This window comes from Tupaia chinensis, unplaced genomic scaffold (genome assembly GCF_000334495.1).
Source record: "Tupaia chinensis unplaced genomic scaffold, TupChi_1.0 Scaffold000234_1, whole genome shotgun sequence".
NCBI lineage: Eukaryota > Metazoa > Chordata > Mammalia > Scandentia > Tupaiidae > Tupaia > Tupaia belangeri.
Window position 1 is genome coordinate 3,800,298 of NW_006159712.1, and position 27,463 is coordinate 3,827,760.

At 43.1% G+C, this 27,463-nt stretch overlaps 1 protein-coding gene across 1 annotated transcript in view; it reads right to left on the reverse strand.

Annotated features, from left to right (window-relative positions):
* The window catches only part of TENM2 (teneurin transmembrane protein 2), a 550,878-nt gene that overhangs the window by 322,581 nt on the left and 200,834 nt on the right, over nt 1-27,463 (reverse strand). Inside the window, 1 exon segment of the mRNA XM_027771820.1 lies at nt 5,084-5,318. Coding sequence (XP_027627621.1) covers nt 5,084-5,318 — 235 coding nt within the window.

Here is a 27,463-nt window from a genome sequence, read left to right on the forward strand (position 1 = left end):
GAGAAATTTGTTTTTAAAGAGAAAAATCAATTGCTGAGGGCTTTGGGCACACTAAATATACTATTATTGGCAACTGAATAATTTTCTGTGTGTTATGTATATTATTTTAGTATCAAAATAAGTCTGCCAATAACTATACTTAACCTCCTCCATGGTAGATTTAACCTGTCCAAAATGGAATTTGTATTTTCTGCCACAAAACCTGTTGGTCTTCCATCACTCTTCGCCCAGTTTCTTAAGTCAAAAAATGGAGAACATCCTAAATCCCGGCAATTGTTCATTTCTTGATTTTACAGTAGAAATAGATCTCACATCTATGAATATTCAGCACCATTACCATATTCAAGGCACACCACTCTTCACTCTAACGATTACCCTAGTCTCCAAGCTGGACCTTCAGCCTTGTTCTCCTTTTCTCGCTCCCTTTCCCTCTCCAAACCTTTACTTCATCGCAGCTACTGTTCATCAAAGACAAAACGATATCGTGCTATTTTGCTCTCAATGTTTGGGTGACTTTCAGTTGTTCTTGGGATAGAATCCAAAATCTTTAACACAGCCCAGGGTCTCGTGCCATCTTACCCTTTTCTACCTTTCTAGCTTCCTTTCTCTCCCGGTTTCTGCTCCTGGTGGGTCTTTTCCTTGCCAAACAGAGCACTCCTTAAGGCTGATTAACACCTACTCATCCTTCGGGCTTAGCTTGAATGGCTTTTTCTCTTAGGTCTGGTTTTTCTGGACCTTTTATGGCCCTTACTGTATTTACCATATTAGGGACATTTTTATAAGCATATGCTCATGTCTGTCTATGCAAGCCTAGAATCTCCATAAGGGCAGGGACTGTATCTTTCTTCTTCTCTGCTGAATCTGCAGTGCCTGGCACATGGTAGATTCCCATAGATATTTGTAGAATGAATAATAGATGACTATTTTGGAAAGCCATTTACAAATTTGTTTGTAACTTGAGGATCTTGATGATTAAAATGAAGCTTCCTATATTTCAGGGCAAAAGTAAAGTCAGAGGGGACCAGCAGATGGCATAGTGGCTACATCACTGGACTCCCACATGGCTGGCTGTGGTTCGACTCTTGGACCTGGTGATTTGAGACTCACGCTGGGTATGTGGCCAAGATCCCAGGAGGAGAATGGAGAAGATGGGATTATGGCATGGACATCCCCTCTGGAGAATGATTTCCCACTTTCTCTCTCACTGTCTCTCTCTCTCTCTCTGGTGAGCACATGTGCCCTAAGGCAAAAACCTCTATTAAAAAAAAAAAAGTAAAGTCAAAGGGAAGTTTTGTCCTGCTTAGGGATTCTTTTTGGTGATCTACTGCCAGATAGATTCAGGGAGAGAAGCCTGCTTCAGCAAAACACAGAAGGAAAGAAAGATAGGTTCTGTCATTCAGCCACTTCCTACTGTTTTAGACAAGAGAAGCTGATTCAGAAACTCCTGAAGAAGCAGCCAACCAGGAAGGTTCCTAACCTTGTCGGTCTCAGCAGACAAAGAAGTGGGTAGATGATATCAACCAAAAATTGCAAGTGTGGACTTCATTCTAAGACCTTCTGTGAGTAGGCTGAGAGAAAGACAGCAGGCAGGGTGATTTTGTTACACACCTCTTTAGATAAGATGATGCTGACTGTTGCAATTAGTTCTCCTACCTTATATTTGGTTGGATAATTTTATGGTTTGTACATGAGTTGACTGCTTCCATTATAGAAATTTATATGCATTGGTCCCTTCTATGATTAACCTTGATATAGAACTTCCTTTGTGTGCTTTCTTGTCTTGTGTTAAATTTCAAGTTTGTGCAGTCCTATTTCCTGGCTATGCCTCCTTAATCAGCACCTCCAATTCTACTTGTCATAGAAGAAAAATGGAAAAAGCATAGTTCAGAGATCTAACATGCCTCATTAAGACGGATGGGGACATCAAAAGAACAATGCGAAGAGGCAAGGGCCTGTTCCTCGCTCAACTTAGACATGCACTTGGATTGGTGTAGAGTTTCTGGGGGTGGCAGGCTGCCTGCTCATTACCTCCTAGAGTTCTGGAATTCTTTCATCACATCCAGAAGTCGGCATTAATGAGAATAGGGGCAGGGAATCTGTTTGTAAATTTCCACTGCGTCTTCTAAATTGGTGACAACTTTATGGTCAGCTTCCAATGTCTTACCTTGAATGGTTCTTTGTCTTGAATGTGATTAATCAATTCTTATTTGGTATGAAAGATAGAAATGGGAATCCTAGTGTGGCATCACGTCCTTAAAAAGAAGAGCTACCAAATAGTGTCTCTTGGGGGTTAAATAAAATGACATTAAACTCACAGTATTTTAACATTGTGTAACATTCAGTTCTAGGTTGCTAAGCTTTTAGGGAAAAAAAAAGTGGGGCATAGGTACAACTATTACGTTATAGCTTTTGACTGTTCTTTACAGTCAACTCTGTAAACTCCTACTCATCCCTCAAAACCCAGTTCGAGCAGCTCTTCAGGTATAAAGTTTTTTCTGATCTTTCTGGGAGAGTTAATCCCTTTGTCCGTTATACAGTCACTACAATTTTATGCTCCCATTATTCTATATACAGTACCTTCTTCTTCATTCCCCTTTCAGGATTTTGGGCATGCATACATAGCTCCATGTGTTTTCAGGCTGCCAAGTCTGGGACTGAAACTGCATAGTCAGCCATGTGGGATCCAGCTGCCTTACCCAGGAGGACACCAGCTGCTTCTCCTTACAACAGCTTTTACACTTCCTCTTCCTTTTCTTTCTTTTCTTTTCTTTTTCTTTTTTCCCTCCTTATCTAGTTCACTTTATGTAGCCTTTCTTTTCAGAAGCTGCTTTTCACATTCTAGTCTGTTAATTTAAAAATAGGCCAACCAGTGTTCAGTGAACTCTAGAGCAATTCATAAATATGAGGAGAAGGGAATAGAAAATCCCAGCCAGTCTTTAGAACCACCATCAACTGTGGTAACATCCTGAGTCGTGCCTGGTCAACCAGCTAGCTCTAGCAAAGCTGCTCATTAGGGATTACTACATTACTGTAGCTGTTATATATACCTACTATATATAACATACAAGTATAGCTTGTATTGACTTTAAACATTTCAGGCTTTAGAGATTAAGACTGTGGGCATGGTTAAAAACAACCTATAATTATCAGAAAAAAATCCATTAACGTTTGGAATAATTACAGTGACAAAGGTGTACAACATATTAACATTAGTGATAATAATAACAACCTTATTTTAAAAATCAAAAATACTATAGATAAGAAACAACTTCGGGACCAGCAGTTAGTATAATGGCTATGTCACTGAACTCTCGGGTAGTCGACCGTGGTTTGAGTCCCGGACCTGGTGGCTTAAACTCACGCCAGGTGCGTGTGTGTGCATGCCCAAGATCCCGAGAGGAGAATGGAGAAGGGATTATGGCATGGCCAACCCCCCTGGGGGTGATTTCTCACTTTCTGTCTCTCTGTCTCTCTCTGTCTGTCTGGCAAGTGCACACGCCCTATAGCAAAAACCTCTAAAAATAAAGGAACAACTCCAAATGGTAAGACTTCAAAATTGTTTCCTGCTATATACCGAAAATTCACTGACAATTCCCAGGAAGATTATAGATTCTTTCTATCTTTTTTCACACCTAAGTTACTTAAGTTTAAAAATAATTGGAGGGGCCAGCAGGTGGTGTGGCTGTTAAGGCACTGGACTCCCACATGTTCAACCAGGGTTTGAGTCCCAGACCTGGTAACTTGAAACTCATGCTGGGCAAGTATGTGTGTATGCGAAAATTCCAAGAGGAGAATGGAAGAGAAGGGATTATGGCAGGGCGATTCCCCCTGGGGGCAGGTGTAATTTCTCAGTGACCCTCTCACTACCTCTCTCTCTCTTTGGCAAGTGCATCCATCCTATGGCAAAACAAAACAAAAACAAAAACACCTTAAAAATAATTGGAGGGACCAGCAGATGGTGTCATGGTTACGCTGCTGGACTTCCATGTAGTAGACTGTGACTTGAGTCCTGGACCTTGCAGCTTAGAACTCATGCCAGGGGTGTGTGTGTGTGTGCGTGCCCAAAATCCTGAGTTGAGAATGGAGGAGAAGGGATTGTGGCATGGCCACCCCCCTGGGGGGGGGATTTCTCACTTTCTGTCTCTTTCTGTCTCTCTGGCGAGCGCAGGTGCCCTATAGCAAAAATCTCTCTTAAACTATTAAATGAATAAATAAATAAAGAAATGGAGAACTTTTCAAAGAGTCCTTATGAATTATCCCTCTCTGTTTAGTCTCTGTGATTCTTCTGGACAAAGACACAAAAGCAATCAGAGCACAGAGACAGTGCGATGCCTGGGGGTGGAACAGCAAGGCTGTGTCAGTATCTGAACAACCCACTCACAGCTCTCACTGCCAATTCCACGCCAGCCTGCCATATTACCGGTTGTGTTAAGGCAAACATTAAGGCCATAAGCGAAGGGGAAAAAAGAAAATGCAGGGGCAACAAGGAAACAAAGTTGGTCCCGGAGATCATCTTCAAACTCTTCCCCCCCAACACAAGCGCTGCCCCTTTCTCCTTGTTTGTTTTTATACATTATTGTTTGCCCCGCAGGCATCAAGCTGTTAGTTTGTACAGGAGGGATTAAAGCGAGACTGCACGTTGGATGAAATATAAATTAAAATTATACTTCTGTCAGTTTGGAATCAGGGATTGTTTCTCAAGGTCTCCCCAAACACTTCATTTCAAATGAGTCTTCATTTATTACTTCAAGAAAGGCCAAATGCATAATTTATCAGCAGCTTTCAGTCAATATACCCTTATAAGCATGTTTCCCATGAGCCTTTGAGTAAAAATATGTTATGCTAATTCTATTAGTTGGGTACACAAGAGCTGTCGAACAGAGTAAACAAGCATTAAAAGGAGACACATGTGAACAAAGAAGTACCTATCACCTACCGTCCAGGGTCAGATTACCAAGGGAACAGGAGGTGGTAAACCTGTCTCATCATTTATGCCAGGAATGACTCTCCCCCTAGAATTCGGAGACACCCAGGGTCTGTGGAGTGTCCTGGGAGGCCTCTGTGAGCCGGGGAGGGCACTTACCGGGTCTCCAGGGGCACGTTGCTGTTTAGCACCCAGCTGTCTTGAAGCTGAACGGACTCTGGCGTGGTGGCCAGGTCGTTGGGCGCGGGAGCTGGGGCGTGGATCTGACTCCGCCGATTGGTCAGCGAGTTCCTGTTCAGGGAGTTGGCAGAGGAGTGATGATGAGACAGCGTGTGGTTGTGAGGAGGTGGCAGAGGGGGCCGCAGAGTCGACTGGCTGTGGTGGTTTGGAGGGCCTGGAAAAAGAGGAAGGAGAAAAGGCCATCAGCAACTGCAGATTCCAGTCTCAGGTACTCTGCAAACCTGTGGAGGGAAGTTCGAAACCCAAGTCTTCATGTTGACCATGGCTGAGCTGGAAACTAGAAACACCGATAAGCTTGCAGGACACATCCCAGGGTAGTTACACATAAATGATGTGCTTCAATGTGCATTTATTTGGATCGAATGAAGAATCATGAGATGCTAGGCTAGCAAAACCAGGTTGATGAAAGCTGACCAGTGGAAAGATTTGAAATATATTAATGCTATAATGAAAGCAACATGGCATTCAAGGCTGATCATTATGGTAACAAGTCCTTATTCCATTTCCTGGTAACCCAATACACTGCACCCATTCTCTAAAAATATTTAACCTTTCTAGAGGTGATAAGAGCTTGGTTCACTCTAAGTCAGGCCTTAGCACATTTAAATACCTGTTAGGGTCAGGCAGGAGATTGAAGTGGGACAGTCGTGAACTCAGTTGAATTGAAGAAGGTAGGAGTAGCCTCACCCAGCTCCAGGCCAACCTGGCCATGTGGGGATGAGGGAAGGCTCCAGGTAGCTGTACTATACTTTTATTTTTAAAAATAATTATTTCTTGGATCAGCAGATGACATAGTGGTTATGTTGCTGGACTTCCATGTGGTCAATTGCAGTTTAAGTCCCTGACCTGGTAGCTTCAAACTCACCCCGGGTGCGTGTGTGTGCATGCCCTAAATCTCAAGAGGAGAATGAAAGAGAAGGGATTGAAGTGTGGCCATCTCCCTAGTGGAGTGATTTTTCACATTCTGTATCTCTGTCTCTCTGGCAAGCACATGTGCCCTAAAGCAAAAATTTCTCTCAAAAATTATTTACTAATTTTATTAATTATTATTTTAAATTTGCTATAGGGCATGTGCACTCACCAGAGAGAGATAGAGAAAATGAGAAAGCAAGCTACCAGGTCTGGAACTCGCACTGTTGTTGGCCATGTGGGAGTCCAGCATATTAACAACTATGAGACCTGCTGGCCTTGTATCTTTCAATCTTTCAGAAAAGCTAAAGATCTGGGCTTGCAGATAAAATTTCCTGGATTTATAAAATGTTGACAATGAACTCAAACATAAAAACATGTGTGTGTGTGTGTGTGTGTGTGTGTACACACTTGTATCATGTTTGTATGGGTGGGTGTGTTTGTGTGTGTGTAAAATACATACGTATATTTAAATGAGAGTCAACAAAAACACCTGTGAGCAGCTTGGATCAGCAGGTCGGTAACTTTTCTCTTCAGAGGGAGGAACCCTGAAGATTCGGTCTCTGGAGAAGGTCAGGGCAGATATTTTCAAGCCATGGCCCTTACTCTCTATTATAACGAATCCTCTATTCTTGCAGGAAAAATGCACAAAGAAGAACACTACCTCTGTAAATACCCCCTTGTCAATAACACCACATACGACAACTCCACACGCGGCTTTTCTAGCCACCGATTCTCAATCTATGAAATATTTTAAGCATAATGAAAATGGAAGTAGTGCACGATGCGATGGAAGCCTATAATTTCATTTTAATGGATGCTGAAACATGACTTTTAATTTGTGTCCTTTGAGAAAGTTTATTTTTTGAAGCCTCCAGTCAGGGTTGGCAGCTCACCAGGTGACTGCTGAGTCTTGTCATTTTGGCCCCTGCCAACTTTAAAAATCCTCAGCCCCTGCTGTCCTGGCTTTAAGAAGTTGGCTCAAGTCATTTAAACAAGCAATTTGACACAAATTTCAACTACTTGTCTCCTTATGTGGCCGGGCTACATCTCCAAAAGGTGTAATCTACATTGTAGGGTTCCTGGGAAGCCTGCAGAAACATCCCGAAGGGAAGACAACATGTCAAGAAGATACTAGGTTTGGAGCGCATCGGAACCAACACAAACAGGAAGGAAAACCAGGGAGAAGCAGGTTCCTTGAAGTTTGGATGTCTGTGCAGAAAGTACTTGGGGGATTTCTCTTTCTTTCTTTCTCTTTCTCTCTCTCTCTTTCTTTCTTTCTTTCTTTCTTTCTTTCTTTTTGTGTGTTCCAAAAAAGACAACTAAAAAGTACAACCCACTGGGAAATGCCACTGTACAGCTGTATGGATTTTAAATTGCATCCTGCAAATGAACCTGTAATTCATATTTTACATTATGCATCAGTGACATTTTAAATATATCTTTGGGGGAGTTTCATGGCAGTAGCAGGCTATTATACTTTCTGGCATTGTTGTCTGTCTAGTAATGTATTATTACACAGTTATTTTGCATTTGTCTGTGTCCTGTTAGTGGAAAGAGGTGGAAAACGGGGGTGAAATGATGTAATAATGATCCTTTAGAGATGCTATCCAAGACCCTCACACGTGGTTAATGAATTCTCATGCTTTTCTTTCCCCTCTCTCAACTCCGATCCAAGTGGTGTCATTATTCCCCATTAGTTAGGTAATTATGAAACTTGCCCTGGGAAGATGAGGTGAGTCAGTGTACAAGTGAGAACCCACCCTCCCAGCCCCAAGCCCTAACTTTCCATCTCTTTCTGCTCAACCCCCTCCTCAGCTTTCCAGACCACACACGCTCCCCAAATACAAAGAGATCATGTGAAAGATTTAGCTCAGTAGATGGGAGAGCAGCCCTCCTGCTTCCTGTCTATTCACCCCAAGCAAAGTCTCCTTGCCTGTTCTCACTTGTGTGGTCTTTCTCTGTCCACCTCTGTTTTGTGTGGGTGGAATTCCTGTGGTTGCCTCTGCTGATAATATCTAGGAGAGGTGCCCCGGGGATGTGAAAGAACCAATCTGGGTGCTATGTGGTGTGTTCCAAATCAAATAGATGGTGGGTTTTCCAGTTAACTGGAAGAAAGGTTCATTTCTCTTTCCATTTCTCCTGAAGAGAAAGCCTAGAGCTTCTGGGAAAGATGAAAAAAGAAGAGTAGGGAGAAGAAAGCATACTTAATTCTCCACTCCGCCCTCTTTATAAAGCAATGTGCTATTTCACTGTAAATAAATTACTGATGGCAAAAAAATGATCTGGTGTCCTCAGTGTTGGAAGATGGTTGCTTATTTCCACCATGATGTTGCTCATTTATCTATCAATCCAAGAGTTACATTTTCCAACTAGGTTCAGGGGATAGAAGGAAAAGACAGTTGTAACCCAGAGTGGGGAATGCTGCACTGGGGTGTACAGAGTGATGTGGGAACAACTAAGAGGGTGTGTAGCTGGAGATGAGAAGATCAAAACTTAAAGGATCCAAAGGTTCACAGATCGAGTCTGCCACCTTTTCTTTGTGTGGACCTTGGCATACAACCCCTTTCTTTAATTCTTAGCTTACTCAGCTGCCATGTGGTGAAGACAGCTGTAACAACCCACTAAGTGGCTGTGAAAGAGAGACAAACGATGAATGTAAAGTGCTAAACATGGGACCTGAAGGCCGGCAAGTTCCCCAAACCAAGTGCATAGAAGATTGGTCCTTTCAGGGATGAAAGGATGAATAAGAACAACAGCAGCTCCCAGGGAGCCCATGTGGGAAAAAAACCTAACTTCATCCATCTAGGGCAGGAGTCATCAACAGGCAACACCCGAGCTGGATAGCACTAAAAATCTGGTCAAGAGTTGGTAGAGAGTTCAGACTTCTGACTTCTCTTATAAACCAAATCAAAAACAAAATACTGAGTCTGTATCCCCTCATGGTGACCACTGGCTATTACTGAATGCTCTTAGGTGGTTTCTCTGGTTTGCCATGCATTTAAGATACCTGCTGGCAGACATTTGAATTTTTTTTTTCTTAGAGAGATTTTTGCTAGAGCATGTGTGTGCTCGCCAGAGAAACACAGAGAGACAGAGAGAGAGAAAGCAAGAAATCATCCCCCCGGGACTGGTCATGCTGCAATCCCTTCTCCGCCATTCTCCTCTTGAGATCTTGGGCACACATGCACACATGCTCAGTGTGAGTTTTAGACCACTGGGCCTGGGACTCGAATCATGGTCAACCATGTGGGAGTCCAGTGACAACCACTACATCATCTGTTGGTCCCAGGCATTTGAATTTTGATGCCTAGTATAATCCAGGGTGCCTTGGTGTTGAGTATGGGTAAAACACATTTAATACAACACTCTGCTGCAGCTCATGATCTCAAGCACTTTTGCATTTATCTGTTTTCTTTACAGTCATCCAACGCACTTGTGGGTAGGGAGGTTTTCAGATTCAAAAATGCAAACGATGGCTGACAACACAACTACTGCTTTCCAAAAAGCCAAAATACATAAAAAGCCCTTCTCCAAGCAACGGACGTCTTCAGTCTTTGGTGAAACAGAAATAAATAACTCAGCTTGATGAAGGAAACCTAATGTCCACCCTGAGTGCCACACATTTATTAGGTTTTGTTAATGTGCATATTATTAATGGCTCTTCTATTACATAAATACGAAATCACATATTAATGCAATTTAACCACAATAACTATGTAACATAAATGCTTACACAGTATCAACCTAATAAGTATGCTATTAGCAGGCCAAGGCAACTGTCATTAAAATCCCAGTGCTGACCTATTATATTGCACCTGATGTACCTTGACTCGAGAACCTGAAATTTATTTTTAAATACCGTGTGGATTTCAGCCCTAGAAAGAAAGAACTGCGTATTGGTCCTTTACTAAGAGCAAGGGAGGGTATGGGCAGGGCTCCTAGAAAAGATAAGTGAATTTACAGAGAAGATGCTTCCTATCTATTTAAACATTAAATGCTTGAAAGAGTGCTACTGTTCCATTGCAGAATGATCTGTGCTTCTGTGTTTCTCGATCTTCCATGGAATGGCTGTTGCCAGTTGACATTGACAGGGCTGCCATTCACATAGTCTGTCCTTCTCACCTGTACATTGGTGACCATGTGGTTCTAAGAATAATAGAGCAGAGCTTCTTTGTTGGGTAACCATGCCAATTCCAACAAAGTTAGACATGGGGACTGCAAAACCTTGGAGTATCATCTCTCGTGTGGACTACAATAGAGTGCTCAGATAGGCCTGCTGAAATAACCAGTGCCCACATCTCAAATAACACACAAAGGAGACTTTTGGGGCGAGCTAGGGAGTACACTGACAAGCATTGACTACTGTTGTTGCCCTCTGCTTAAATAAACAGCTGGGGGAGGCATTTAGGTTGGTCTACTCTTGGCAAGAGAGAGGGGGTGGATGGGGAAGGGAGGGGAGAGGCAAACTAAGATAGCCTTGTCTTGCTCTATAGTTTATACCAACTTTTCCTGGCAATTAAAAATGATGATAAAATGTATGAGAGAAAAATAAAAGCAGGGGCCTGCCTGACTGCTCATAAATCACTCATTTCTAGAGAAGGCATGCCAACTGATGGTCTTTAAAAATTTCAACCTTCTCAGGCCCCTAGATGATAACCACAAACTCTCTGCTGTCTCCTACTGAACCACCTTTTTGGAACAAGTTATGTCTTGATTGCAATTTGAAGATGCTAACCGTGAGGATGGGATGGGCAGAGACTTGAGAGTTTCTGGTTGATGAAAACTGGCGCCGGGACACTCAGTTCAAATTTGACCTTGAATGAGAGCCAGAGGGAATCGGGGTGAGGAGTTTCAAGAATAACAGTCTCTGGTTAGAAGTAAGGAGGGCAGGTCTCCTGCAGAGGGCCAGGCTGGGAGCTGATTTGAACATCTGCTTACTAGAGGTGTGACCACCGAAAGGGCTCTGGGTCTGATTCTTTATCTTTAAAATAGATATAGCAATTTCTCACATTTGGTTGTTGGAATCAAATGGGAATATATCTAGAAGGAGCCTAGCACATAGCAAGCTATTAATAAATATTACTATGTTCTATTATTATTTGGTATAATTAATACTGCTGATAATGGTAATAGCAGCCACAACAATGATGGCTCTGAGGAAAGTGTGAGTACATCCTAGGGTGCTCGGGGCCCCAGTTTTCCTAGCTCTTTGAGATGGCAATCTTGGAAGGAGATACCAAATGAACATATAAAGGCAAAAAGCACAGACTCAGATTCAGCCTGCAGCAGGACTGAGTGACTAAGTGGCCCGGCCGAGGGAATTAACACAGGCAGTCGCAGGAATGTCTAAGAGCTCACAAAAATGAAAAGCGATTCAGAGCTGCTCCATCTCCCCAAACAAAGCAACTTACGACAACAAAGTGATGACACTGGGCACGGTAGCAGGGTTAAGTTCTCCCTGTGTGCATGGTATGGGCTAAGGGCTGTAGTCACGATTTCAGTGTATTCACATATGCTCCAATGGCATCGGTCACTTCCTACCCCCATTTCACAGACCCAGAGAGGTTAAGGAATGTCCTAAAGGTCACTCGGCACAGTAAGTGGTGGAGCTGGTGTTTTCCCATAGACTCTTGGAGCAGTAAGTGCTGGAGCTGGTATTTGATCCCATGGTCTCTGCTGCTCCTAGCCACATGCAAAGGAACCATAGGCCAGAGTGTACTCACACAGGGAGGGAATAGCACCCCTGCCTTGATCGATATATGTCCTAACAGATGCAGAGGAAAACTGGCTTGTCTCAATCTTTGCACATTTGCTTAAATGGCAGAATCGAATCTTGTGAGAAATTGGAGGGAATAACCTACCTCAAAGGCCTGCACCGCCTCTCAGTGCTGCTCGAATCAGGAGAAATAGGCCAGAACCATCAAACTGCAGTGCCATCTCTTTTCTGTGCCTTCCCAAAAGGCCCTCCCCAAACTTCCTGCTCTGGGCTGCTTCTCTGGCTCCCATAAGAAGCGGCATGGGGGCTGAGCAGCAATTAGGCGTGTCAGAGGCAGGACCAAGAGCACTCTTTATCCCAGCTTGTCCTGCCCTGCTCTGAAAACAGCCCTGTGGTGGAAGCATGGAGGAGCAGGTCCCAATCAGCTTCCTCCTGCGTGTGGGAAAGATTGTCCTTCTTCGTCTCTAAGTATCGAGTGCTTTGGACCTTGAGGTCGCTCCCTCCTTCCTGCCTCAACACGCACTGAGGGGCCTGTCCTCTACAGAATGGACTTTTCTCTTCTGCTATTGACCCATGGATGGTAGCGCTGGCTCTGTGGGCCCAGTTGCCCTGTCTGCAGCATTGCTCAGAGCTGGCCCCCATTGTAGTAAGCTGCAGTTGCAACCTTTCTCCTTGTTTCAGAGTGGAAGAGAAAAAAGAAGGAAGGTGAAAAGTGGGCCACGTTATATCCTTGTTCTTCTCTCCCGGCATGCAGCTCCAGTCCTGGCCAGGGCCTTGTGGCTTTGGGTACCCATCCATATCAAGGAGCCGTCCCTGATGGAAGGACCCCACTCAGCCTGAACAGAAGATCCAAGAAGGAAAGGGCTGTGCTCATTTACAGTTCTCTTGTTACACAACATACATGAGCGCAGAGAAAAGCCTTTCTGAGCGTGTGCGTGATGACACACAGATCAACGTCCCAAGCCAGGAGCATGAGGCTTACAGTCACAAGGAACAATCATTTACAGGCTTAGAAACCAAGGTGTCAACTCTACCTGCACTCAGAGAAGACTAGGGTTGGAGGGACATCTTACTTCGGCTAAGAACAGTAACTCCCATGGATCGGGGCCCCGTGCAATAAACACTCTGCACATTTCATCTTATTTACAATTTATGGTAACCTTCAAAGCAGATCTTGTTCTCCATTTCAAAGATGAGGAAACTGAGGCTCAAGAAGATGAAGGGAGGCTTGGGTTACACATCCATATCAAGGAGCCGTCCCTGATGGAAGGACCCCACTCAGCCTGAACAGAAGATCCAAGAAGGAAAGGGCTGTGCTCATTTACAGTTCTCTTGTTACACAACATACATGAGCGCAGAGAAAAGCCTTTCTGAGCGTGTGCGTGATGACACACAGATCAACGTCCCAAGCCAGGAGCATGAGGCTTACAGTCACAAGGAACAATCATTTACAGGCTTAGAAACCAAGGTGTCAACTCTACCTGCACTCAGAGAAGACTAGGGTTGGAGGGACATCTTACTTCGGCTAAGAACAGTAACTCCCATGGATCGGGGCCCCGTGCAATAAACACTCTGCACATTTCATCTTATTTACAATTTATGGTAACCTTCAAAGCAGATCTTGTTCTCCATTTCAAAGATGAGGAAACTGAGGCTCAAGAAGATGAAGGGATATAAGTCTTCATCTTGAAATTTTGTATTTAACTGTAAGATGTCTGTGCCTCTTACGGACATTCATCGCTCGCTGCATACATCACTTTCATAACACTTTGACCCGTGGGTTTGTATTATATTTTGATTCTCTATGTCCTCCACTAGATTGTTGACTTCCTCCAGTGGAAAGAGTCTGTCTCTTCATGTTTTACATGCCTAGCATAATGCTGCAGTGCCTCGTATAGAATAGTGCAGAATGGATGGATAAATGAATGAAGGAAGGAATGAAAGGACAGGCCCGTCTGTGAGGAGATATATTGGAGAGTCTCAGTGGAGAGGCACTAGAACAGATTTTTGCTGCTATCCTTTGAGCTTTGCAGTTGGTTGCTGGAATTAATGCTTGGCTTTCCCTTGATTCCACTAATTCTTACTTCGGTCAGAGGGTCCTATAACAGGGAGGCGGCAGACACAGGGGCAAGGACACTTTGAGCCTCCCTCTTTGTTTTTGGTTGGTTGTTCTCGGCTCTATCTGACCAACTCCTCTTTTTTTCCTCCCCCCCTCCTTCTCCTTCTCTTCCTCCTATTCCATTTCCTCCTCTTCTTTTAAATAACAGCTTTCCTGAAAATATAATAAATTCAGCTTTTGTTTAAGTGTTTTACCATAAGGTGTGGGTGCTTGCTGGAGAGAGACAGAGACAGTGAGAGGGAAAGTGAGAAATCACCTCCTGGGGGGGATGGTCACACCACAATCCCTTCTCCTCCATTCTCCTCCTGGGATTTTGGGCACACAAGTACACATGCCCCGGCATGATTCTCAAGCCATGGGACTGGACCCATGGTCAGCCACTTGGAAGTCCAGTGTCCCAATCACCACACCACCTGTTGGCCCCATATAGTTAGCTATATAAAGTATTCATGTCAGTGTTTCTTTAACACATTCACCCAGATGGACAATCATCAGCACCATCTCGTTTGGGAACATTGTCATCACTCCCACAGGAAGGTCCATGCACATTAGCAGTCACTCCCTAGTTCCTTCTTCCCCAGCCTCTGACAAATGCTAATCTACTTTCTGTACCTATGGATTTCCCTCTTCTGGACATTTCATAGAAATGGCAACTCACTCTGGTTTTTATTTTTTTTTTAAATAATCACAACATCTGTCACTGCAGAGCCCCATTGGAGCCAATCAAAGTAAAATCTCAGATGGGGCACACTTCATGCCATTTTAAAATACCTTTCCCTGGCAACCTGAAACAGGGCCCCCACAGGAGCTTTCTGGCTGGGACTCTGTTGTGTTGATATTTTTCAGGTGGCGACTGTTACATGGTGGCCGTTTGAGAGCCAGTTGCATATCTGAGGACCTGAGAGGGGAACCTGGGATTCATTTTAGGGGTTCGGGCATGGCTGTAATCACAGCAGAGAGCCATTTCTACTCAGCTAAAACCCTGCCAGGCTCTGATAGGGGCTCTTGTAGGAAGGGGGACTCTTGAATTGGATGCCAAGTCAGCAGGTGCCCCCAGGTTAAGGGCTTAACAACAGTTATGGGTTTGGGACCAACCCACCCAAATAGGGCAAATTCTCAGATGTGATGGGTCAAAGAGGGATTTTAATCATAGATGCCACATCATTTTACCATGCCCCATGCTCATTCTTTGTTTTCCTAAATCATCAGGAAAGTATTATTTGAGATCAATGTCAACTTCATTAGCTGCTTTCTAAGTGACAAAGGCAAAAAATTAAAAAAAAAAAAAAAGATCACTTGAAATACTTGTGGAGAACCCTTCTAAAAAGGAGATTTTCTTGCAAAGTTACATCTGAGCAGTGCCTATCTGAATATTTCAATAAATCTACATTACCCTAGGTATTTTGGCATCCTCTGGGAGAGGAAAGCCTATCAGTAGAAAGTAATGATTTTGGGTTTTTCAATTGCCCTAAGGATCTTGACAATGCTATTAAGACCCATGCACTCCCTGTCGAGAAGTTTAGAAGTGAAATTATTAATACGTTCAGACGTTATGTTGATTGTTGCGCTGTAGCAGAAAATACTCTGTTATTTGAGCTGCATTATCACTTTCCCAAGCAGAGGATTGCATCAAAATTTAAACTCCTCTCATTCTGGCTCATCACATAGCTTTTCGAGGTCTTATTGTAAAATAGGCTGGGCAGAATTTGGATATTTCTTAACCCATGAAAGATAATATGCTTTTCAAGGACCAGATTATTTTTTGGGGGGAGGGGGTTGCTGGTAAACTTCACAGTGGAATTTTCTTCTATCAAGATGCCATTCCTTAGCTCTTTAACTAGGTTTTCCTCAGGGTACAGTTCATCCTTTTCTTTCTTTCTTTCTTTTCTTTCTTTCAGATGTTCACAATGCTTTTCCCTGAACACAGGAAGAGGATAAAAACAAAGATAAAATATGATTTTGATTTCAGATTAGGCCTCTGATGGATGGAATGATGGAGACAAACTCTGATCCATGCCATTCATTAAAACGAGGAATGACTGAAAGCACACTGGTTAAATGGCAAGGATGGGATAAAGGTTCCTGGAGCATTTTCACTTCAAAGCTCTGCAGAATTATTTACTATCTGGGTGACCTTTTCCCAAAATCTCTCCTGGTACATGCCTTATAGGGCAAGGGAACAAAAGTTTCTCCATACTATATAAACAGAAGTCAGCTGAATGTCAGACCTTGAAGTGCACCTGGTTTCACGTCAAGTGACAGCTGATGGAATGGGATGCAGAGGGCATCTGGCTAAAGATATTTTCAGAACAGCCTTTCTGCCTTCAGAATACACACAGGCATGAGCAAGTAATTACCCAAGAAAAACAAATATCTGAGCGTGTCCTGAAGAAGCATTCATGGCCCAGGATTACGTGGCTCAAGTATTATTATGGAGTGTGCCCTTTGGATTTTGTTCATAATTGTTTTTGGTTTTTTCAAAGCTGTCTTGGAGTTGTTTTCATCTCCCAATTAAAGTGGATCAGACCTCTCACAGTGCTCATGGCCCTTCTTATGTAGCACGGACGATGAACAGAAGTACCCAGCTGTAGAGCAGAGAAAGATTAGAAACTCCCCAGCCCCACCTCGAAGAGCTCCAGAAAGTGAACGAATTTTGGAAAACACTGGGAGTGATGGAGAGCCAGGATGCTCTGCTTCTCTCAGTTTTGTGGTAGCAAGAGGAGCCAGTGCCATTCCTATCACTGGCTCCCACTGTGCTCTCACTGGAGGAAAGGTTTCTTCCTAGTCATGATTCCTGATGCCCTTTTTTCCAGGGCTTTTTTCAGTCCTTAAGACATTGATCTCTCCCATTTTGCCTAAGAGATTTCTGGAGATAGACCACCAGAGTTTTGAGGTACTTCATCTCCGTATGCCTTTGTTTCTTCATTCAGAAAACATAGTTAATAGCAGTTCCTACTGGGTAAAGAGTATTAAATGAGATAGTACATTTAAAAGGGAATGCCATGCATGTCAGTCAATACAGAGACATTAATCTCCCCGCTTCAAGGTTCAATATCTTTTCTATGATTTTCCCAATTATTATTATTATTCTAATTATTTTTTAAAAACTGTCAATCACTATTTCTCATTTTGCTTGTAAAAAGACTAGAGATAGTACATTTAAAGTGCTCAGAAATATACATCGGAAACACTCAAGAAATGTCCCTACTTATGTATTCTTGCTTGAATAGGCTTTAAAAAAAAGGTTTGTTCATTCATTTCTTCTGAAAAGGGGAGAGTTAAGAAGAGAGGAAAAAACAGAGAGGGAGAGAGAGACAGAGAGGTACTCTCAATGGGGTCTTCATGCCATGATCCACTCAAGTCTCAGCAGACCTGGATCAGTGGTATGCACAAGATCACCCAGCATGCTCTGGGAGGTGTTGGAACATGAACCCGGACCTTTCCTATGTGTGCTCAGTTGCCTGCCCACAGTACCACCACCTGGCATGGAGGCTAATTCTTTTTTGAGATGCTGAAGCAAAGAGTGCCTCAGACCCTGTGTTTGAAAGAGCATTATTTTGATGACTTGAACAATTTTTGGTTGCAGTTATTTTTAAGGTAATAACACCAAAAAGGGATCCTTTTTCCTACTAATGAGTTATGGTAGTTCCAGGTCTGACCAAATATCCAAATAATCGTGGTGCTTATCTTTCACATTTATAGTTTAAATATGCTGAAATAAAACTATCAGATGGTGGACAATTTGAATCACCTCACAGTAGCTTTTCTCCTTCGATAAATTCTTTTATTCCTTTTGAAAATTAATGAACAAAGGCCTAGGTCTTCTTGAGCATGGGTGGTCCTGCCAAGCATCAGTCCTTATTTTGCATGAAAAGCCTCCAGTAAAATCAAGACTTGGAAGATCTGGGGGCTCATTTTGAGCCACGCAAGTTGCTCTTGCATTGGAGTCGGCACTTGAACAACTCACAGACATCCTGAGTTGTTCATCATATTTAGATGGTTTAAGTCCTGAATTAGCAATTTGTTTCTCAGGGCTTCTTGGGTTACTGAAATGTTCCAGTATTTATCATCCCAAATGGGATCATTCTTAATCCCATAATGTGGAGAGGGAGTCATCTCTCACGTAAAATAATCAGATTTGGTGGAGAAAATAATTTCCATTTCTAACACTGCCTATCTGACACTTTAATAGTGTGGTCTGGGAAGGCTTCTTGATAAGATGATATTTGATCAGGGACCTGAAGGAAATAGAGAGGCATTCCAATGTCTGGGGGAACTGTTTCAGGCAGAAGAAAAAGCAAAAAACAAAGGCATTTTTAGATCTGAGACGTGAGTACGGATTGTCTAGATGATCAGCCTAGGTTTGTTTCTTCCATTCAGCTCAAGCCTTGTTCTTGAAGAAAGCACTAAAGTGAATACGAAAGGTCCTGATGTAGACCCCACAGGCTGCTTTCTGATATAGGGACCAGCCATCCTGGCTTCTGCCATAGGCTGACTGTACCTGCTACATCCTTGGCTCAGGGACACAGATCACCCAATAGCTCACTCTTTCAATGTCTGCAGGTATCCATTCAAATTTCACTTTTTAAGATATGCCTTTCAAGACAACCTCAGCAGTTTTTTCCTCCTTATATTCGCTTTTTCTCTAACGCACATATTAGGATCTATTTTTTTTTTTAAAATGGTCTTTCTTTTTGCATTAGAAGTAAGCACCTTGAAGGCAAAGCTGCTATTTTATTCTCTGCTGAATTCCTGGCCCCTGGAATACCTGAGAGCGCAACAGATGGTTAGTGAACTAATTAATTAATTAGGTATGTATTGAGAGGCATGGCTAGAATGAAGGGTTTGAAAAGATATTCCAAATTCGAACAGAAATGAAAGTATTTCAAAGGGGCTGTTGTATGGTATGGCTTGAGACAAACTGCAAAAGCTTGAACTTAACCAAAGTTCATGAAAAACAAAATGATTGTCGGCTTTCTTGCCCAAACACGATTGCATCTCACGCAAACCATAGCAATTTTGTGTCTTCATGCTGCAACCCAAACGTGACAACAAATGCCTTACACGCAGAAATCCCCATGGAACTAATGAGGGCAGAGGCCTCCCACACACCCCAAGTGGGAATAGACACATTTCACTTTCCAACTCTGACTAACAGGATCTCCTGTGGCTCCTTCTGACTCCTGAAAATGTTCACTTTCCATCACTAACCCAGTGTATGAAAGCAGCTTTGCTAATGGCCTCCGAGTCACCTGAGCAGGGTGAATCCTGATTCATCTACATAGTTGGTGGTGCAAAACAAACCATCAGCTGGATGTGGCAAAGAAAACCGTCAGTCTTGCTAAGGGTTTGCAAGTCATAAACAAGATGTATGGAAGCCCCCCTCCCTCAGGAAGTTTTTTTGGATTGGAATCCAGTGGCTTTCTCAACCCTCAGCTCATGAGCCCAAGATATACTATGGGTGGTCTGTTACAGGAGCTAAGGTTGATACCTTACATACTGGAACATTCTCCCTCCCTATTTCCCTCCTTTCAGGATTTTGGGCATGCACATGCACCTGGTATGTTTTCCAAGGTGCCAAGTTCAGGACTCAAAGCATATAGTCGGCCTTCTGGGATCTAGCTGCCTTAAACACCACACACCAGCTGCCCCTAAATTCTCCTTTCTGCCTTATTCGTGGTATGTGACCGGGTAGCGTTTTCATTCTATATACAGCATTGTATTCATATCTATGGGTTCCTGTGTGTACAGAGTCCAGCGAAGTCATATGCAAGCAGTCACTGGATATCACCTTTCGTAGTCTCTGAGACAGACCTTGTGGAAGTGAGTGCTTTCCACAAGATTCCTTCTGCCTTCATTCCAGTTAAATCCTTTAAAAAGGATGAGAGCTACGTTCACTGATGATAAATCATTTTCCATCATTTATTTGTTTATTCATTCATTTTTGCTTTCACTTATTCATGTTTTTAATCATTTGGCAATTGATTATCGAGTACCCTGGGTCTGAGGGAGTTTGGAGGTATGGAGTTTCTGGCCTTTGGGAAGTTAAAGACATGTCCCGTGATGACCTGCTTATGTCTTAACTCCTTTTGTTTCGCTTACGGTTGTTAACTACCAAAATGCTTCACTTTCCCACGTACATTTGTATTCATAGTTTAGCTCACTTGTGAAAATTTTGTACAGGCCGTTGTGACATCACTGAAATGTTTTCATAAGTGCATGTCATTAAACTATATATGAACACTCTCCCCTCTCCCCAGCCCTGTCTTATACCCCAAGGCTGAGTTGCTATTCTATCTGTTTTACGTACATGTACACCCCAATATAGAAAAATTTTCACGAGCACACTATACCATTTAAAGGATGCTTCATGGCACACAGAGAAATTCACAGGAATGTTAATTATTACCTGTGGAGAGAATCTATAACATTTTGACTCATTCGTGTTTTCAACGGAATGGGGTATTTATCAACCGTCTTTTATGTTTAATGCTAGATAATGGAGTGTGGCAAACGAGTCCTCAATTACACACTGGAATACATGTGCTGTATCGCTCTCTCTGCAAGGTTCAGACTCGGAATTCTGAGTTGCCGGGTTCTGAATCACTGAGTGAACTCTATCCTGGAAAGCAGAAGGAGCCACGTAGCCTTCGGGGTACTCTCTGCACACGTCAAGTGGAGTAAGACATCGGGACTTGTCAAGGACAAATGGAGGTGGAGGACAGGAAGAGGTCTTGGCACCCTGGTTTCCTCCAGTCGTGCAGTCCCTGTCCATCTGCACGTCTTTGGGTGCCCTGCATATCATCGTGATGGTCCCAGGGCCAACACACATACCCGCACAGAGGTGTTCTTCTAATGAAACCATACACTGAGGTAAGCAAAGCAGGCAAATGTACTTTATCCTTCTTTTTATAAAAGAGTTAACTGACAGAAAATGTAGGGCTGTTTTATCAGAGAATAAAAAAATAATGACTTACAAAATTAACCAGAAGCAGTACCTTCGAAAAGAGGGCCCCGTTCTATCCACCCACATGTTACTTTCGATAGACGTGAAAACCCATTGAAATACATTGCGGGTGGGGATGCACAACGACACGTCCACTCTTGAGAACAATTTGCCAGTTTCTTATGTATCCTGGTCCTAGCTATTTACCTCAGAAAAAGGAGAGCTTACATTCAGTCAGAAATCTGCGTGTGCAACGGCAGTAGCACTACTCACACTCACCAACCACTAAACACCTGCATTTCCTACGCCAACGAAGTGTGCTAATCCGTGCGATGGAACCCCTGCAGCAATAAAAGTACGACTACGGTGATAACGATGTTATCATACTTAAAAATCACCAGAAAAGTGGATCGTAAATGTTCTTGCCCCCTCAAAAAGTATGTGAGGTGATGACTACGTAAATGAGCATCATTTAGCCAGTCTACGATGTGCAAACACATCGAAACATCATGGTATATGCCATAAATATATACGATTTCATTTATCAATTAAAAAATAAATTAAGAAAAGGAAGCAGTTATTGATACACACAGCCACTAGGCTATATCTCAGAAGCACCATGTTGAATGAAAGAAATCAGAACCAAAAGGTCACAAACTATGTAATGACACTTCCATGCCCTCCTCAAAATACAAAACCAGAGCGACGAAGAACAGAGAAGTGACTATGAGGGGCTGAAACTGGGCAAGGAGGTTATGATGAAAGGATAACGCGGGAGGTTTTTGAGGTGACAGAGCTGCTCTGTGTTCCTATAGGCATGGTAGTTATAGAAATCTCTATCTGTGGGGACTGGCAGGTAACATGGTGGTTAAGGACACTGGACCCCCATATGGTTGTTCACGGTTCAAGTCCTGGACCTGGTGGCTTGTTTTCTCTCTCTCTCTCACTCTATTCCTCTCTGGTCAAATTAAAATAAATAAATAAATGAAAAAATAAAGTTAATAAAATAATTAAAAAAAAGAAATCCCTGTATGTGATAAATTAATAGAATTGTATACAGTAAGGCCAATTTTACTGTATGTTGATGTAAACAATTCAACAAAACAAGGGAACCAGCAGTTAGCGTAATGGCTATGTCGCTGGACTCCCACATAGTTGACCACGGTTTGCGTCCCGGACCTGGTGGCTTAAAATTCACACCGGGCACATGTGCGTGCGTGCCCAAGGTCCCGAGAGGAGAATGGAGGAGAAGGGATTGCGGCGTGACCATCCCCCCTGGGGGGTGATTTCTCGCTTTCTGTCTCTATGTCTCTCTCTGTCTGTCTGGCGAGCGCACGCGCCCTATAGTGAAAAAAACCTCTCCAAAAAAAACCCAAAAAACAAAAAAAACCCCACAATTCAACAAAACAATAAAGATTAAGCACCATGATTGAATGAGACAAGGAGGACAAAGTTAGTTAGGTCCGTTATTTGTTTCAGGGCAAGAGCCATTTCAGGCAAAGTCATCAAAACTATTCTCTAAAAAATGAGGGAGTGAATCAACCCACAAACTTGAAAATCTGTTTCTTATATATTGGTCTCATCCTTCAAAAAGTAAAATAAAGTTCCAGCCAGGTCAGCCTGGTGGTATAGTTAAGGCAGCTGGATCCCACCTGGCTGACTCCACAGTTTGAAACTCGGACCTGACAGCTTGGAAAATATGCTGGGCACATGTGCGTGCACCCAAAATCGTGAGAGCAGAATGGGGGAGAAGGGATGTGGTGTCACCATTCTTTCTGGGGGATGATTTCTCATTTCTTCTCTTTCTCTGTATCTCTCTCTGTTTCATTCTGGTAAGCACATGTACCCTTTAGCAAAAGCTAAAAAAAAAAAGGCCAGCATAGGTGGTATAGCCTGTATCACTTGGAAGCCCATGGCCGATCATGTGTTCGAATCCCAGGATTGGCCTGAAAACACTCTGGGTGCAGGTACCCAAAATCTTGGAGAGCTGGAGGGCTGAGGGAAGAGGATCATGGTGTGACAGGACCCTCCTCATAGCATTTCTCTCTCTCCTCCTTTCTCTTTGTCTTGTGTGTACATGCTCTCTCTGATAAACAGAAGAAAATAAAATAAAATATAATAAAGTAAAATAAATGAAAAACAGCACACTGGAGAAAAAGCAAAAGAAATCAACATCTGTGTAAAAACCCTGTTGGCATATTGCTAATAGTTTTTGTATGTGAATTAATTTGAATATTATGCGTTAAAGCTCACATCTCCACTGCAAGCTGTTTAAGAAACTACACTGTGTGCAAAAGGAGAAAGGATGGCTTTTGCTGCACCACGTTGTCGGCTTCTCCGCCGACACGCCGCACAATCCATAACCCTGGTGAAACATTAACAGTACTACATTATTCATCACAATAAGATTATTAGTTGATGGGGAACAAATTACAGAGCTTTACAACCTGCCATACTTCCTGAGTGCATGCAGGTAATTTTTCATGAATGGAAATGGCTACCCAGGAAAGAGAAACTTTGGTTTGTCTTAGGAAATTTCCAGCAATAGAAAGGGTTGATTCTGTTAGTGGAAAAGTGCAAAATGTTAAAGAAAACAATGCTTAAAAAGTATTTAGAGGCCAGACAGTAATGCAGTGGTTGAGGTGGCTGGATCCCACATGTCTAACTGTGCACTTAGAATCCTGAGCCTGGCAGCTTTGGTAGGTGTGTGTATGTGTGTGTCCAAAATCCTGAAAGGAGGGAGAAATGGAGGAAAAGGGTTTGCAGTGTGATCACTTCCCCGGGGTGCTTTCCCACGTACCCTCTCTCTGTCTCTCTCCAGTAAGCTCATGTGCTCTCTAAAGAGGAAAAAAAATTGTTTTTTTAAGAAGCCTAACAATGCATACCACTCGCCAACCTATTCGGTAAGACAAAGAACGCAAACTGGAGCAATGTGGAAATTATACCTGCTTTGTTTAAGGTGAGGGCACGCCCTGCACATCGCCATAGATTTATCGGAAAAATAACTTTAGAAATGTAGGGAATGCGCAAAACAGTGCTGGCAATTCATGTAGCTATCGACAACGACTTGGTCTGTTCTAATCCCTGGGCTTCAAAACCCAGATTAGCAGATGTTTTCTAATCTCCTAAATCTCAGGGAGTGCTAGAATACTTTCCTCTCTTCTCATGCAAGGGGAACCGACTTCTCTTCTTCATGACCTTCATGTACAGATGCTAGTTTTCCACCCGCCACTCATTCTTTCCTGTCCTTATCCTCTTGTATGAGGAACTGAGCCGTAAGTCCAGGGTCTGTTCTGTAATTGGGTGGGGAGGGGGAGATAGCAGTAACTACTAGTTGGCTCATGGTTTCCAATAGCAACATATTAACCTGGGGAAACAGGTGTGGGGTAATTAGCATATCTATCTGAATAGCTCCTGCACCTGTGACCCATATCAGTTCTGTCCACGAGAGCCCAGAGGGTTTCTAAATGATGGGACTGGGAACTTGCAGAGAGGAGAGAGAGGTGCAGAAAAATGGCACGGAGCTCACCTGAGCTCACCACAGGGACTTTGGCTTACAAGGGTTTGTCCCAGCAAGGGGACCAGGGCAAAGCCTGAGAAGTGTGAGAATTCTAACAAGGGCAGCAGTGGCAGTGACAAAAGACTCAAGATGCTGCACTGCACCAACAGCTCCCCTTCACTCCTCTGTCTCAGTTTGCAGAGCCATGCATGGGTTATTTCTTTATACCTTTCTGGGGACACTTCCCCTGGCTCTGCCCTTGTCCCTTAGGTGTTCGGACCTCTCCCTCCGTGAACACTCAAGAGGACACAACTAAAACATTTACTCTGTTGTTGTTTTCCACCCCCTTTTCTTTGCTTCCGGCCTCAGAGAAAGTCAGTAAAAACCATCCTTCTGCCTACCTGGATGATTCGAGGGCAGGGCCGCCTGTGCCACCGTCCTGCTGAGGGAGTGCTAAACTAAGCCTCCTCCGCTGCAATAGGTCCTGCCAGCTGACTCTGATGCTGAGGACAGGGCCACCAAGCTCCGGAAAGCCGCTGCTGCATGGGCTGAAGCTGAGATGCCTTAAGCAAGGAAAACTGCAGGAGGACAGGAAGGTTTGAGCAATGTGGGCCAGCCCCGAGTCAGACAGGCGGGTGCGATCTTTGTTTTCCCTCCCAGGGATCGTGCTGCCAGTCTGCTTAATACCCAAAGGCTCTAGACGCTTCTCATTGCTCCAGCCAAACTCCCTCGTTCCAATTTCCTCCTCAGAAGCAGCCCTTTCTCTGTGTTACATCAGTGGCTAGACTTGTCATCAGCGCTTGTTTTCCAGGGGGAACTGGCCCATAGCGGGACCTTACTTTTAAAGGTGAGAATGAATGTGGGCATGTCTACACTCCCACCTGGGCACATTTGGGTCCTAGAAGCAGGTATGGTTTGATGCCAAAAACAATGTTAAAAACAATTTCAGGAGAGAAAATTTTAATCTTTTCCCTTTTAAGAGGAGGGTCGTTGAGTTTTCTGAGTTAAGTAAAATGCAACCATTCCACCCCATTTCCACTCCCTTTCTCCCACAGTTCAGGAATGAAAAATTAATGTAATAGAGTGGTGGGAACTTGGAATAAACATGTAGAGGCTTATAGTAGGATCTGATGTAATATTACGCAGGCAGATTTAACTCTTCTAGAAAACAGCCTTTCTCAAGCTAACCAAAGAAAGTAGTCCAATGGTAATATGCATTTAGGGGAAATTAATCTCAGTTTAACCTGATTTTTGCAATCACTTTGATAATCCCAAATCAAGTAGCACCTCCTACAAAGCTCTTTCCTAGATGTCTTCCTTCTAACTATCCTCTTCTGTAGCCGGCCTCAGGACTTCGTATGCCACATTCATTTTTACATTCATTCACTAACAATACTGATAACAATAATAATAGCTAACATTTTTTGAGCACTTACTACCTGTTAGGTTCTGTGCTAAGAACGTCACATAGATCGTTTTACTTAATCATTGCAGTGACCCTATGGCAGGGGGTAGAGAGAGAGACTTACCCATGATACCGATTAGGAGACTGAGGTTTAGAGAGGTTAAATAATTTGAGACATGAAAACCAGCCCTGGATTTCTGACCCTATGGCTCTCGCTCTTCATATGAGGCAACCCTGAGTCATTAAATGTGACTTTCATCACATACGATTCATAAACAAGGTGGTCCAAATGAGTGAACTTCCAGATCATCAAGATCTACTGTCTGTGAATGCTTGATATTTTTATTTTAACCATGCCGTGTAGATATACTAATTCCAAATGGGAAGCTAAATTTGGCTGCATTTTTAAAGAGAGCATAATGAGCATAATTCAACATTTAATTGATGACTGAAAAACCTATTAAGAGCAAACGTAATTGTCGTGCGCACTCAGATAGCTGTGTATCTCCTTCTAATTTATTTGGTCTCCTTCTTTGAGGTGAGGCTGACAGACGTGGGGCTGCTTCGGAGACCGCTATGCTGCACGACCACATCTCCCTTTTCCTTTTTGCTGTTCACCTCTGAAGTTCTTGTTCAAAAAAATTAAATCTGTTAAAACTGCTTGTTAATGAAGAACGAATAAGACTCTAGATGAAGGCCTGAAGAAGTGCAGAAGAAAGCCTTTCTATAAGTTATTTTGAGAACTTAAAAGGGCTGCTCTTAGCTTTTTCCTTAGCTTTGAGTTATAGTCCAGAGAGCCAAAGCGGCCAAGCTCTGTCCAGTATGCGTGCCGTGCTGTGAGTGGTTACTGCCTGGTTTCTGCATGGGACCTTGTTTTCCTAGCTGGAATATGAAACTGGAAGATCACCTTATACTTGGAAAAGCAGTACGTGCCACTGTATAGGCCTGGGTTGCAAAATTAAGAACCCTCTTTTCTAGGAGCTAAGAGTTTAGTTCTTTTCAACATAATGTAGAGGCTACTATGAGTGGTCACTTGGCTTGGCTTTGGGGTCAGCAAAATTGGCTCATGGACCACATTCAGCCCCTGACATAAAAACATGTTACATATTATTGAAGAATTGCAAAAAGGAGAAGAGTGAGTGAAAGAGACCACATGGAGCTCACAAAGGGAAGCCTGAGAGTTTTTTTTTTTTTTTTTTGCTACAGGGAGTGTGCACTTGCCAGAAAGACAGCGACAGATAGATAGAAAGTGAGAAATCCTCCCTGCCACCCCCCCGAGGGAGGATGGCCATGCTGCAATCCCTTCTCCTCCATTCTCCTCTCAGGATCTTGGGCACACACGCACACATGCCCGGTGTGAGTTTAAGTCACCAGGTCCAAGACTCAAACTGTGGTGGACTACAAGGGAGCCAGTCAACATAGCCATTAAACCATCTGCTTGCTGGTCTTGCTCTCTGCCTAGCAAAGAGGGAAGGCTGCTTGGAGAAAGAAGCATGTGAGCTGTTTCATTATAAGTTCACCAGCATTTACTTTTGCCTTACATACATATGTGTATGTATGTGTGTGTGTGTGTATATACATATATATGTTTATTATATATATATATATTTATGTTTGAATGAACAAATGAAACAAATAGGCATAATTAGTAGGTTTACTTACGGTGATCATAGGCTGTGGTTCTGGCTGATTCCACCCAACC